This window comes from Hesperophylax consimilis, chromosome 27 (genome assembly GCF_061612785.1).
Source record: "Hesperophylax consimilis isolate HC1 chromosome 27, BYU_Hcon_1.0, whole genome shotgun sequence".
Lineage (NCBI taxonomy): Eukaryota > Metazoa > Arthropoda > Insecta > Trichoptera > Limnephilidae > Hesperophylax > Hesperophylax consimilis.
Window position 1 is genome coordinate 6944963 of NC_142862.1, and position 15549 is coordinate 6960511.

General features: G+C 35.0%; 1 protein-coding gene across 1 annotated transcript in view; it reads right to left on the reverse strand.

The window, feature by feature from the left end:
* Nucleotides 1–281: 281 nt before the first annotated feature.
* LOC149410528 (scavenger receptor class B member 1-like) overlaps nt 282–15549 on the reverse strand; it is a 100983-nt gene continuing 85715 nt past the window's right edge. Inside the window, exons 5-11 of the mRNA XM_089647848.1 lie at nt 8302–8446; nt 5574–5774; nt 4725–4971; nt 3373–3522; nt 2230–2348; nt 2016–2144; nt 282–965 (exon numbers count right to left, since the gene is read on the reverse strand). Of these exons, the coding sequence (XP_089503974.1) occupies nt 687–965; nt 2016–2144; nt 2230–2348; nt 3373–3522; nt 4725–4971; nt 5574–5774; nt 8302–8446 (1270 nt within the window). The 3' untranslated portion in view covers nt 282–686. The remainder of the gene's footprint in view (nt 966–2015; nt 2145–2229; nt 2349–3372; nt 3523–4724; nt 4972–5573; nt 5775–8301; nt 8447–15549) is intronic.

Here is a 15549-nt window from a genome sequence, read left to right on the forward strand (position 1 = left end):
TTAAACGGTATAATAATTTTACACATACGTAAAACATTCATAAATATCGTGTCAACAACACATTTTATAAACATCAATTTTTATGTGTGTATCAAAACATTATTAATAATAAATTAATGAAATTGATTTATAAATAATTAAAAAGAACAATTTTTTAAATTGACCATATGTTTTGTGATGGAAAATTTTGCAAAATTGATTATTTTGGTCAGTGAGCTTTCAAAAGCAAACATTCACTATATGTATACAAAACTTATTGTACATTTTTTAAAAATGGACTGTTTTTAGAATGGAGAAATTTTAAATATACATATATATTTTTTTAATGATGCAATAAACTTGCATCTGTATAAAACATTCACAATATCGAATTTCATAACATCCAAGTGAATACAATTATTATTTTTTATGCATGCAATTTACCTTTTTTAAGAAGCAATTTTTTAGATAAAATTGTAATTTTTGGTAAAATTGAAATGGCCAATGTTTATTTATAATAGTGCTGCAAAGATCTTTCAACAATTTCAAGTTTTACAACATCACTAATATATATGCAGGTATACAAAACATCAATAATAAAAATATTTTAAAAGGCCAGTGTTTTTTACATCAAAATCCAAAAAAAAAAACCACATAATGCCACAAAGACTAAAAAATATCACAAAATACAAATTGAAAACATTTCACTATTTGGTCATCTCTTCATCTAATCTCAATTTCATCAGAGATTCTTTCTTTTTTTCTTTCTCCTTCTCGTATCCTAATATGGTGTTCCTGGCGAGGTTGTTGAGCTGCCGGTGCTGGCTGAAGGAAGACTGGCAACTGCTGAGGTTCTTGAAGAATTTGAACAAGAGGATAGTACCCATCGCGATCATGAGGCCGCTAAATATAACCTGGGCTACAGGAACCACTTTAACGGTGATGATTATGAGGCCCCACAAATAGCCGGGAAGACTTTGTTGACTCTGAAAGAAAAAAATAAGTTATTATCTTCCAAAACCACACAAGGTACACAAAACACAATGTTAATAAACAAACAACACAAAATGGCGGACAAACTTTTCCGTCGTGTTCACCACGTGTTTTATCAGTTTTTAAACAGTTAAAAATTCTTTCTGTTTTTAAAAAAATACTTCGAACAGCCTCGCTGTTATAATATAATGTATTATTTTGAAATAATTATACACTTAAAATAATTATATACGAGAAAAATCGTTATTAATTCGGAGCTACTTCGCAACGACAACGCCAGCGACGGAATTTAAAACGCTAATGAGGAAGAATGCCATAGACAAAAGTGACATAGGTGGCGCTTTACTTTTGTGTAGCATCTGATGACCACTTGACCAACACAAGGTGCTGAAAAAGAGCGGGAAAGGGCCACGCGAAAGGGAATTTGAGAATGCTTCTCTCAATAAAGGTTTTAAATGAGGTTAGGTACATAATATAAGTTTTATTGGTAGGTAAAACTATTTTATTATCTTCCAAAACCCGAGTTTCAAAATGTTGTTTCTTAATGTGAACACAAAGTGGAATGAAGATTGTGTGTGGGATGAAGAGAAAACTAAGAATACCGCACAAAATTGCCAATTGCTCTTGACGGACTGGAGCCAATGGCCGGTAGGACTATGGCATATTGTGAGGCTGGGGGTAGAGGAGAAGATACGGAGATCGGTTAGAGGAAGGTGGGCTATTTATATATCTACCTGGCTATTGACATCTGGTCACCAAACACGACAAATACCATTTCAAGCCAAGTTTGGTTTCTGAATTGTGGTCTGACATCAGAACGATACTGACAGTCTCTACCACTTGGATGTGTCGCAAAAGGTAGACGGTATTTATTTTCAAAGTCAGTTATAATTGTATGAGAAATAATACATTTAATTTTTTAAATATTATTTAGAATATAGAAATCAAAAGAGTAATATAGATTATCTATTAATGTTGAGTTGGCATGTTTTGACTATTAATGAGAAGGGCCGTAAAGTTAATACAATACTATATTTGCTTACAATTTCAGCCCAGAACATGGGCACGACCATTTCACTGAACTTTTGGTAGACAGGACTGAAACCGGTCAGAGTGCCCATCACCAGGTTGCTCTGTGATCTCGCCTTTGACTCCAGGGGAATCCCTGTGATCTGAAACACATAATACATAAATTAAATATTTATTTCTATTTTACTATACTTTAAATTAAAAGCTACTGTAAGTGTTAAATCTTACGGGTTCCACTATGGCGTAGGAGAAATGTTTCTCAGGATCTGGCATCAGTCCAGTGATTTGCTTCGAGACAGCAAGGGGTGTCTCGTAGAAGTGAGGTAGAGATAATGCCATTGGGAAATCTAAAAGAAAAATTAAATCAAATTAGTTATTTTTTGTAATTACACAGAATGTATCTGACAGGTGTTAAGGCTTCGGTAGTGATAAAAAAAGAAAAATATAGTTTGAAAGATATTTTGTAATTACAAATGTTAGAGGGAGCTTGCTAATATTAAAAAAACGATTATAATTGATTAAGCATGACTTATTTATAATAAATCAAAAAAATCTCTCGTCAAATGTCTTAAGTAGCATTTAAAGAAATACAATACGTATATTCATACCTATAACATGTTAAAAACAGAAGCAGACGTCTTTTTTTTAATTTAGGAGCTCACTTTGCTAGTTACCTAATCTGACAATCATTGCATTGAAATATTTGTTGAACATCCCTGTCACCTACCTTAGAACAGGTCTCACTAATGTTGGTAATATAAAGCATACAATAAAATTATGTACAAAAGTATGAGGAAGTAATTTATGAATCCATCCCTCCGACTGGCGGTGCAAGGCATTGTGTCGAGAGAATCCTGATAAGTTACCAAACGTAGCAAACCACTTGGGATGACCTATAGCAGAGGGGTTGGTTTTCCAATAAATAGTTCCAGGGTTGGTGGCACCCAAACCCGCCTCCCAAAGTATAATGTGTATGTATATGATGTATATGTCGGGCCGTGACAAGATCAGAATAACAGAAGAATATATTGTATGAGATGATGTATGGATTTGAATGAAGCAAGGAGTGTGTGCCAAGACAGTATTGCGTAGCGGTCTCTCTACCTACCACAGCGGAAAAACAGCGTGAAGGTTAGTGTAATGAACGTAGGTCGGAGATTGGAATAATAGTGAATGTATGATACGAAAGAAGGCTATAAAAGGCATTTCCATTTTTTATCGTCATACGAGTTGTAATCATATTATTATACTAATTATCGGAGTCTATATTTTATTGTATTGTCTTAACAACTAACTAACACTAACTACAATGTTCGTGTTTTGGTCTTAACCAAAACACGAACATTGTAGTTAGTTAGTTTTTTTACTCACTGAAGTAGCACTTGGAGACGTCGCTCAGTCCATCGGGCAGGCGTGGCTCCCCGGCAAAGCAGTCGGGATCGCTGTCGTTGTGTGTGCGGTAGTACGCCGTTGTTGGCATCCGGTAGCTGTATGCGTTCACGCCGCTGAAATCCACCTCCTCTGTGAATCAAACAAAAAACAACGACATTAGGTATTGAGGGCAACGAGCGGGCTGACAAACTAGCAAGGAAAGGGGCGAAGGCACCACTCGTAGGATCCGAGCCGGCCGTTGGAGTAGCAGCTTGCCACATAAAATTACATATTGATAGGTGGGTCAAATCCAAATTGAATGGGAGAGGGCACCTGGAATGAGACAATCCAAAGTACTCATAAAAGAACCAGACCCTAGAGAAACCAAGAAACTACTAGATATGGACAGAAACTCGCTGAGGGAACTGGTAGGACTACTAACGGGACACTGCCATCTCAGGAGACACATGCAGATATTGGGAGTAGAAAACACCAATAGATGCAGGAAATGTGAAGAGGATGAAGAGACGCCAATTCACCTATGGTGCCAATGTCCTGCCCTGGTGGGAACTAGGCTCAGATACCTGGGAAGACATACAGTAGAACCAGGAGACATAGCCACATACCCAATGACAACCCTGGTGAACTTTATTAAAGGGACTGGGTTGTTGTTAAAGGAATGAGGTAAAATGGGAGATAGCACAATGGGCCTATGGCCTAAGTGCTCACGGGAACTACGTGTAAACCGACTCCGTCCTTAAAAAAAAATACATGCGGGACTCAAATACTGAAATGAGGTGTTGATGAGGTAAGAAGTGTGAAGTGTGAAAAGCCAAAGGGGAGTTAAAAATCTTGTACAGCCAAAGCATGTTTTCCCCAGAATATTTTCAGTGTAGTGCCAATAGACAAACACCACACCACCTCAAAACATTTGTAGTAATACAAAAAATTGTATTAATACACAATATTTTGTAATAATACAACATATTTGTGGTAATACAATAGCTTTTTTTGTAATACAAAGAAAAAGAGTTGGGACAAGTATATATTGATGCGTCCAAGTACCTTAGGATACATTATGGACAGACAGTCGATAGCCTATTGAGGATGCCTAGCTCTACAAGATTGGATAGATTATTAGCTGCACCTGGCTGTCCATGGAATTCGTAGCTTCTCCTGTATGACTTTCGAGAGCATCTATCTGTTTTCTTTCTCTGGCCGTTAGTGTCTATGTCGATGTTTCCACATTGATGTTTAACTGTTGGTAACCCGACAGGTTAGTTTTGTTGAATGTTTGTTATTTTTCTTCAATGTCCTGTTTTGTCACTTAACCATAACTGTTAGGTACTTACCAACATAATTCAACCCTATGACCTTGCACAGTGTCTTCCTCCAATACAGCAGTGTGGAATTCTTCTGCAGCCTTTGAGAGTAGATGAGCCCCTCTGTAGACCCCTGCACTGTTTGCAAGCACGAGGAGTCGTCCGGGAAGTGGGGCAGGTGAGTCCTGCCCTCGAAGTTGTCGAGGGTGAAGAAGCGGCGATCGCCCCAGCGGGTGCCAATGTAAACGGTCACATGGTCCACTGGTTCCATGTACATCTAAAATAAATAAAGTTTCATTATTGCTTTCTAGTATTCCATCAATATCTTTTTGGTATGATTTAAGATTATCATGTCCAAAAGTATCATAATTGATTTTTGGGGTGGTAAACCGTGTGGGTTTAATGGCTCCTCTTTCTTGAGTCAACGTTTTAGACAGTCTTGCATTGTCAATAATCTAATCATGACACATTTTTAGATTTCGGTGAAAGTGTGTGTATTTTTGTAGAAGTGATAAACATAGTGCATTTTGTTAATCTTTTATTGTGGTTTTTGGCAGTTAGTTATGAAGGCAATAATTCACAAAAACCCCATAAACTAGGAGCTAAGCTAAACACTTTGTGATAGGTTTTTTTAGGTTTTCCCCGTGTTCATGATGGGGTCTGTGATGTTCCACAGGTAGTCATATACGGAGATGCTGAGGTATAGTATAACATGTATGGTGATATTTACCGTCTGTAGCATTCCCAAGTTAGCTATGGGGACGATGCCAGGTAGATTTTCCCTAATTTATGATGGGGTTTGTGACGTTCCACAGATATGTAGTCATATACGGGCTGAGATAAGGTTAGGTAAAATATAACATGTATGGTGGTATTTACCGTCTGCAGCATTCCCAAGTTAGCTATCGGGACGACGCCTGGCATGTAGGTTTTCCCCGTGCTCATGATGGGGTCTGTGAAGTTCCACATGTAGTCGTGCACGGAGATAGTGCGGAACACCTTGGAACGGGACATCCACAGGTACCAGTTGAAGGGCACCTTAAGCATGGGTAGTTTTTGGTTCACATAACTTATGAAACCCTGGAACGAAAAATTTAAATTTAAACATTTACAATTTATTTTTTAATAATTACTTGTAGCTAACATGGGAATCCTCCCAAATTAAAATTTGGGTTTCCTTACTTGAAATTGATTAAATATTAAATGTATTTGAATTTTTTTTCATTGATAACTTTTCTTTAACTTTTGAAAGTTATACCCATCAATCGAAACATGAAACAGAACAAGACACAGAAAATAAAAAGATAACGTTCTCAACTGGGAATCAAACCCAGGATCCCTACCCTTCTCGTGCTAAGGCTTTTATATTATTATTTTCCTAATGCGTGCTTCACATGCTTTCCTGTGCTAAGGCTTTTGTATTATTGTTTGGTAATGTGAGCCTCACATGATTTCCTGTGCTAAGGCTCTTATACAGGGTGTCCGGAAACTCGTAGTACAAGCGGGAAACTGGTGAATCTACATCACATTTGGAGTCGATTTTGTAGTATTTTTTTTTTTATTTGAGCTTTCGTTATCGAGTAAATCGAGTTTGAAGTTGATTTTTTTTTTTTTTTTTTAATCAAATTCTTATAAATTATTACTGAAGATCAAAGTACCCAACTAGTTAAAACTATTTGAAAGTAAAAAAAATGAAGAAACTCGGATTTGAAGCATTATTTTGAAATCACCCTTCATTTAACCCGGTGTAATCATAAAATATTTCTGCTCTGCAGGGTTAAAACATCTCTTATTCAACCCTAAACACCAGAAAAAACTTTAACCCTAAAATAGCCGAAAAATATTTTTTTTTGGTTTTTTTTTTTTTTGAAAATGCTCAAATCAAAAAACTTTATGTTTTTTTGGGTTCCCCATGTGGTGTAGATTCTCCAGTTTCCCGCTTGTACTACGAGTTTCCGGACACCGTGTATTATTATTTGGTATTGTGTGCTTCACATGTCTTATATTTATATTATTACTTTTAAGACTTCCACTGTAATATTTCAATTTACCTTTGAATGTATTATTTTATTGTGTTGAAATTGTTTTAATGGCTTCTATATTTTTATAATTATTAAACTAGAGCTGATAGTACAATTGTTGGAAATGTGAAGTTGAAATCATTAAAAAAAACAACTAAAATAAGTAGATATATATACTAGGTGTATCGGCACGTACCCGACAAACTTTAACCAGCCATTCCTTAGCACATTTGGAGTAAAAAATCTTATGTGCACTTTGCTGTCTGGTAACGTTTTTTTTTTAATAAAAAATTTACTATTCATATTTTCACCACATGTCACCACTGTTTTATCCTAAAGTTTGAAAACCGAATTCCGTTGAATAATTTACGTGTGTACCTATATTGGCGCGCTTTTACAATCACAACGAAATGGCACTGCACCATTCGTCTAAATTTTAACTATTATTATTTAGTATGTGCGAAAGAGCGAAGACGCTTTTCGACATACTTGCTTATAACAGCTGTTGAACACGAAAAGCAATGCCAATGACAGTGATGTAGTGTGGAAATTTTTAATTTTTTTGTTTTTAATTGAAAAAAAAATGCTACCGGACAGCAAAGTGCCCATAACATTTTTTACTCCAAATGTGCTAAGGAATAGCTGGTTAAAGTTTGTCGGGTTAGTGCCGATACACCCTGTATATCTTATTAATATATAAAAATCACGTGTCACTGCGTTGTTACACGCTAATCTCCGTAACCGCCCAACCGATTTCAATGAAATTTTGTGAATATGTATAGTTGGTTCCAGCTTGAAATAAAGCATAGTTTTGGACCCGATAGATGGCGTTATTTTTTTAATTCCCTACATAGAAGGCGGTCTGTGGCAGGACAACGTCTTATATTATAAAATGCATTCCAAAAGGTTGAGTTCAATTCTAACTGGTTTCTAATCTTAACATATAAAAAATCAGTATTGCGGGGGATCCACTAATATATATGTTTGCCTCAGGATCATCGCCTTTATATACCATACATAGCCATCCGAAATTAGTTTGTTTAATAATTGTTTTAATTTTATACTGGCAGACGCATATCCGGCGTTGCTCGACCTCTCTCTGCTTTTTATAAATATTATATGCATTTATTATATATATAAACCTCCCGGAAGAAAATCTATAAATGATGGTGAAAACCCTATCAAAATCCGTTGCGTTGTTTAAAAGAACTAAGCGAACAAACAATACAGACGCGGATTTCGGATAGCCACTTTATTTTATACTATTTAAAGATTTAAAGGTACTGCATAAATTTAATGTCGATAAATCATAAATCTGTGGCTTGCTTCAAAATATTCAAAACATAAATCTGTGGCTCGCTTCAAAATATTCTCAAAGTATTCAAAACATAAATATTCTGCTGCCCGTAAACAGTGGGACTGTTGCATCCCGAATATTGTGAGACTGAAAGAAAGAAAAGGATTTACATGTGAAAGGATCGAGATCTTCATAGCTGTTCAGATCTGGTTATTAAAGCCAGTCCAAGCATTTCGATTCCCAAGGGAATGTGAGGAATTATGAAAACTAAAATATTTTAAATACTTGCCAATACAGGAATGTTGACTACAGTAATGGTAGCGTTCAGATCTATGTCCTTGTTTTGTTCCGGTAGAAAATGCAGCCACCTCTTCGCTGTGTAGGACATGGTGCTATTCTCATTGAAGATTATATTAGTGTGTTCCAACTTTTCTCTGGAAAAATAACAGGCGTCAATTTCAAGAACATTAATTAAACTATCAAGAGAATTACACATAATTACTAATTATATAGTTATCTTAATATTTTTTTGTGTTACTATGCCGGTTCGCGCTTCATCCTTCTTTAGCCAACGTTTCGGGCAGCGTTACAGTATCTATCATGACCATCATCAGGAAGGACGGTAGCGCAACACGGCGTAATAACCCAAAAAATAATCTCTATAATACTTTTGGACGAAAAAACCTCAAGTCATCTCTGTTTTATAATAAGTTTAAATTTTGTGCATTCTAAATAATTAAGTTAAGTTCTGTTAAGTTTTTCACGTAGTGCGTAATTTAGTAACTAGGTGTAATAATTCAAATAGGTGTAATTCTCTCCATGTGTAAGCTGGACCATGTGTTATTTCATATCCATTGTAATATTGATAGGTACGTGAAAATCACGCTTGTATAATTTTGTCAAGTACATAATAAAAATCATTTATTTTTAAATTTGTAACGGGTAATAAATAGTAAGGGAAGCGGAGAAGAAAGTGTCATGGAAAGGTTGAGAAAGCCTGGCTACTCCTATTAATCAGTGTGGTAGTGAATTTTCCGAGTTTTACGACTTTACAGAGCAATTTCATAATGGGTTTATAATTCATAAAAAAAATGATTTTTTAGTGAAGCGGGTGCACTACAATTAGAGGTGCTACTGCGTACTAATATCTCATCGAAACTTGTTCCACGATTAGAACGCGATGAGCGGTGCGCGCAGACCAGATTCGGTAGTTTTATTTAGAGCGTTGGGAGAGTTGGAGGTCACTTGGAGGTAAAAAATCAGATTTTTTTTTCGCTTCATGTCTCATCTAAATATAATACATCACGGATTTGACATTTTCCGCTCTTAAACTAACATTTTCGGTGGTGTGTCTCTGTGTAACTCAGGTACAATGATCCCTAGAACTTTGGCTTTGTTTTTCAAAATTGGAACTGATTGTCAGAAAGATTCAGATAAGCGATAGAGTAAGTACCGAAATTATTTGATTAATTAACAATTCTATTTTTGAAATGTGTATTTATCTTGTTTAAATTTGGACAGATATCGTAATTTTTCAAGTTTACTAACGGTGTTCTTTCGAAAGGTAAATTTCTGATTGCCTTATGAAACTGTTGTAAACAATAATCCTGATATACTACATATACTACAAAGTATTTTTCTGTAGGCATTTTTAATATATACAATTCCGTTTCACATTATTTTGATGAATCTCATAAGGGTTAGCCAGCGTTAGTAATGTAAGTGCTCGAAAATATATTTTTACGACTTGATTATAAAACATTGAATTTTCTCTACTTTCTATAAATATAATATGCATTTATAATGTATGTAAACCTTCCGGGAAAAAAAATCTTTAAATGACAATAAAAACCGTATCAAAATCCGTTGCGGAGTTTAGAAGAACTAAGCGCACAGGCAGACTCAGATAGCGACTTTATTTTATAATATCTAAAGATAATTCCGGCTTCACAAATCCTGCAATATTATAATATCCCGTGATATTTCACGGGTCTGTGCCAATGATTATATTGAAACTCTACGAAATCATGTTGTCATCAATAATACATTATCGTATGAAAAACAAATAGAATAGGTTCCTCTACAACCTGAAAAAATAAACCTTCAAAGAGTTTTCCACATCATAAATCGTCGTGAATACCTATTCAGGTATCTAGTTAATGTGAATATAGAATTTGAACCCGCAACATGCAGCCAAAAGTCAAGGTCCTTACCGGAATAATTCTTTTGCAAAATCTTGCAAATCCGGCTTTTCAGATCGAAGGTCAACATTACAATGGTATTTATAAGTGACGCAACCAACACGTCTTATTTTGAGAAACACAATTATCAACAAATTTAAATGACAATAAAAATATATAAATTTGGTTTAGACCGCCAGAAAACTTTTTAAAACTCCTGACGAAGGAAGGGTGCATCTAAAACAAATTTATATATTTTTATTGTAAATTATGACGAGCCACAAAGTAAACGCTTATTACAAATATGTAAAATTGAATGATTTTATGTGTACGATTTATATAAGAAATGCCTCAACTTTTTGTGAAAAATTACCCTAAGGACTTTTTGCAAAACCAAAATAGGTAAAAACCTTTTATTTTCAAGATTTCTGGGTTTTCCCTTTAGGGTGTTCTAAGTCATAGAAGGCGAATTATTATTTTAATAGAATTATCGCAAACTGTCTGGATTGGAACAAGTCTGAATTCTTTACATATAAGTTCCAATTATGAAAATGACATTTAAAATAATTTTCGGTTAAAAATATTTTATTATTACATAGTACAAAGAATAGCATATAAGCAACAATTATTAGCCTAGCCTGAAACACCTACATCAATATTCTAACGTTGATATCAAAAACAAAAGTCTCATGCTATTATAAAGCTACATATTAAATCGCCAACAATCCACAAAAATAGGATCAACCTTAAGCGCTTACGATCTAGTAAAACATGGTGTTCCACAAGGAACTGTCTTAGGGCCACTACTCTTTCTAATCTACATCAATGACCTATACAACCTTAATTTAAAATTTTGGTGTTTTTTCTCAATAGTTTTAAAGTTATTCCTACATTAATTTAAAAGAAAACCATGCCTCAGAGGACTTGTTTCACATAAAATGACAACTAAGAGACAATACTCTCACTTGCTACTAATCAATGTGCCAATCGGCCGTAAGGCGATGCACCACGTCGTCGTGTGACATTTGGAATCGGGCCGTTAACAATAACATTCCTTATGTAGATGGCGATAAGGTTTAAATTCCAGCTTAACACCAGCCGCCTTTTTTTGCCGCGTTTGCTTAAAATAAAACCGGTGCGCCAAAGAGTGTTATTTATTTTATTTTCCGAAGTTCAGGTACAAATATTTAAATGTTTTACGATCATTTTCTAAATAACTTAATTTGCCACATTATACAATAAAACCATAACTGAAAAGGTGTTCGTAAGTAGGAGATTTTGAACTTTAAAGCAGTTTTTATAGGCCAGGTACTTAATTTTTTTTTAAATTATTAAAACTTATTCAAAGACTAATTACTAAAAAATAATGCTCGGTCCTTTCAAAGGCCAATATGTGTTCTACTGGCCGTAATTAATTAAAGCATCAAAAATGTTTGTATGTGATGAATTATAATTATTTTAATTATATTCAAATTTTCAAACCAAACACACTTGATTTTGCATTTCTTGGTATTAAGGCCCCTTAGTAAGCGCTCAAAGGTGATTTGAAAGGAAGATATGTAAACATGAATGTTAGAGGGAGCGCGCCAATATCAAAAACGTTAAAAATTAATCGAAAATGTTGAAAATATTTAATAAAACACGACTCGTTTGAAATAAACCAAAAAAACTTCAAAAAATGCTTTAGTTGCATTTAAAGGTATACTGCGAATTTTTTCATGGCTATAACATTTTAAATAACAGAACAAAATTTGTTTTTAATAATTTTCGTAACTAACTTTGCTATTTTTTTTGTATTGAGGGAATTTCAAATAATTAACATTTCGGCATAACAAATTTTATTGGAACTTAAAAACTTAAACACTTAAAGAAACTTGTTATAAATCTGCAGAAATTGGGAATGCAGGGGGAAGGTAAAGTACTTAAATTGAATGTTAAGAGGAAGCTACAAGCCAAAAATGTGTATATTCTTGGTATACTTATATTGTAGGTAATAGGAATTAAAATCGCCTGACAAACGTTCGATTTCAAGCACAAAACTGGTTTTTATTTATTTTGTAAATAATTTTGTAAGAAAGCAAAAAAGTTAATCAAGTGAAACTGTCACAGATAATCTTAGCTATAATACTGTATTTTTTAAAGTTGTTGCCTTTAAGCATTCTTACATTCCTATTGAAAAAAAAAATTTTTAGTAGTTTAAAATTATATTTTTTATTGAGTAATTTATTTTTTATTTGTATTCTACTCAAGCGATACAATTAATTGATAAAGACATAATTATGGAAAATATTTAATTATTTAGATATAATGAGCACTTGAGGTTTATTAAAATTCTACATAATATATTATTATCTCTTCCGTGTGAAGCTTTTACTAATTTCTCATTATGTATTTTATCAATGCGCGTAAATAAATATTATACAAAATCATTATTCCCACATTGATATTCCCACAGTAAAAAAACCAGGACAAGGCTTAACTTAGTTAATAAGCTAGCTGGAACTAGCTGGGGATGCGACGCCAACACGCTCAGAACAGCATCCATTGCCCTGGTTTTCTCAACGGCTGAATACTGTGCTCCAGTATGGGCTAGAAGCGCCCACACTTCCATGGTAGACGTTCAGCTTAATGCCACAATGCGAACCATCAGCGGGACTTTAAAATCTACTCCTCTCCCTTGGCTCCCCGTACTTGCAAACATAACCACACAAACATCAGGCGAGAAATTGCAACACTGAGGGAATACAAGAAGGCGCTGCAAAAAAGCGCAATACCTCTACACGAAGATGTCGTCTCCCACCCGGCATGCCGCTTGAAGTCCCGAAAGCCCTTCTGGGCGGAAGGAGAGAGGCTCCTCCGACTACCTCTCACCCCAGAAGATAGGTGGAAACTTGAGTGGCAAACGGCCAACGTGGGAAATGCCCATCTCATACAGGACCCCACCGAGAGACAGCCTGGGTTCTCACTGCCTCGCAAAACCTGGTCCGCCATCAATAGGTTAAGATGCTCCCATAGCCGCTGTGCCCACATGATGCACAGATGGGGCCTTAAAGAGTCGGCGATGTGTGAATGTGGTGCGGTGCAGACTACCGAACATGTGGTCAACGAATGCCCGCTCCATTCATTCCCCGGCGGGATTGATGAGGTTCACATGGCGACGCCTGAGGCCCTAAAATGGCTCGCAGATCTAGATGTCCCCCTCTGACCCCCCACCATACGAAAGAAAAAGATTATTCCCACATGCACAGTACAATGAGGTAGGTATAAGTACATGACGGTACGTATAGCTACTAGGTACCTATCTTCGTATGTGTATTTGGTTAAGCAGTACAAGAGTCCCAAGTGGTCGAAGCCAGTGGAAATAAGGAAAAAAAACTGTGTTTGTTTTATTGCTATTGCAATGGAAGTAGCTCCGAAGAACACTACTGTGAAATCGTTTGTTGGCTTCTGTGTTTCCTCCCGTGCTTAAATTATTATTTAAAAAAAGTTTTTAAAAAGGAAGACTCCGCTATGAGAATAACCTGACGTTATTTGAATAAATTCCCCCTGATACCATAATTATAGCGGAAAATGTTGTTTGTGCAATGATGGAGGACTTAGCTGATAGAGGAATTCAAGCCACGACGCCAGCTGGAAACCCGAGACATTTGTCGACTTAACTACTAACTGGTAAAAAACGGTTAACCCTTTCCGTTCTCTAAACGAGTCCACAGAAATAATATTGACCTGTTATATGGTATTGCGTAACATTAAAAAAAAATAACGATAATAAATAATAAAGCTACAGCTTTTAAAATAACACGCTTCTTATAAACGCAATCTATACCATATTAATATCAATATGAAATTTATTTAAATAATAAATATCGCTTGTCAAGATTGCGAAGCATTATTTTTAAATTAATATTTTTTTATCATTAAAACATAATAAGGCCCTAGGCCCTGGGCCCTGGACAGACAGAATACAATGCATAATAACTAATTTGGGAGTTCTTAGCTAACCGCTAATAGTTAAAGAGGTTTATACAACGAAATTACACAGGCGTGAATTTCACTTACCAACCACGATACTAGAACAACAAATGGACGAATTACACATGAAGAGAATTACAATTAAATGCTAAAATTACACCCTCACGGTTTTTTTTTTAATAGTTATCGTGAATTTTTGGATTACTATGCCGTGTTGCACTTCCTCCTGCTTTATGTAAAAAACCTAACTTAACTTAACCTAACTTTTTTAACATGGAATTTATTTAGCACACACTCAGGACGGTTTTTTTCACAGAATTTGAACAATTTATCAATTTCACGGCTCAAATTCAAGTTCTGTGAAAGTTCTATTAAAGTATATTTTAGTATTTCAAGCCTGGTTGGTTGTTTCGCAGTTTTTGATTAGTTACAACTTGAATAGGACTGTTATAGAACTTGAATATAAATTTAGATTTTTCATAAATTTTTAAAATTCTGTGACTGTTCAAATTGTTCATTCACGTCCTACACTCTAAAATTGAAACCTATTAAATAACAAATTTTTTAGACTCATGTTATTCCAGTGGGTGAAATTTAAGAAAGTGTAATCGTCTGCATGTGTAATTTCTTCCATGTGTAATTCCGTCCGTGGGTAAATTCTGGCAGTGAAATTCACGCCTATGTAATTTCGGCCTGACACCATTGACGTCGGCAGGACGTCGGCGCACCCTGAGGCTTTGAAATTGGTACGGGGTACACTTAACCCTGATGATATGTAACCTCCAATATCAGAGAGTTCAAGGCGAAGTGCTTTCTATCACGCGTGTTTTCTAACCAATCGATGAAGTATGCAAAAATACATGAAAACAAACATAATCTTGCCCTTTCCTTGACCGTGAATTTGTGAAGATAAATAATAATATGAATCACACGTCATTAGATTAGGAATTTTCCATTTATGTAATTTGCATATTTCTTAAAATACACTAAATCAATATGGGTTTATCGATTTATCCTTTTATGAAGTCACTTTTGACGTCAGCAGACTTCATCAAAACTAAGCACTTATCTGAATATTGGTGTGCAAACAAATCAACTCGCTTCTCATTTTCAAATCTGGTACTAGAGTAGAAGAGAAGTGGTTCATATTTAAAAAATTACGAAAATATGTCGTAGAACCATTACAATATGCGCATTTGATTCTAACCAAGCGCATTAAATGATATATTTTTTAAATTTTTTAGTCTTTATAGATTCATATTTAGCAGTGTTAGGAATGTTTATTTCATTGACCAGAGAAAAATAATTTATTGCTATTTATAAAGAATCTCTTCAAATTATTGGTAATCCGGTTAAAAACGGGATCGCAGGCCCTTTAGGAAACA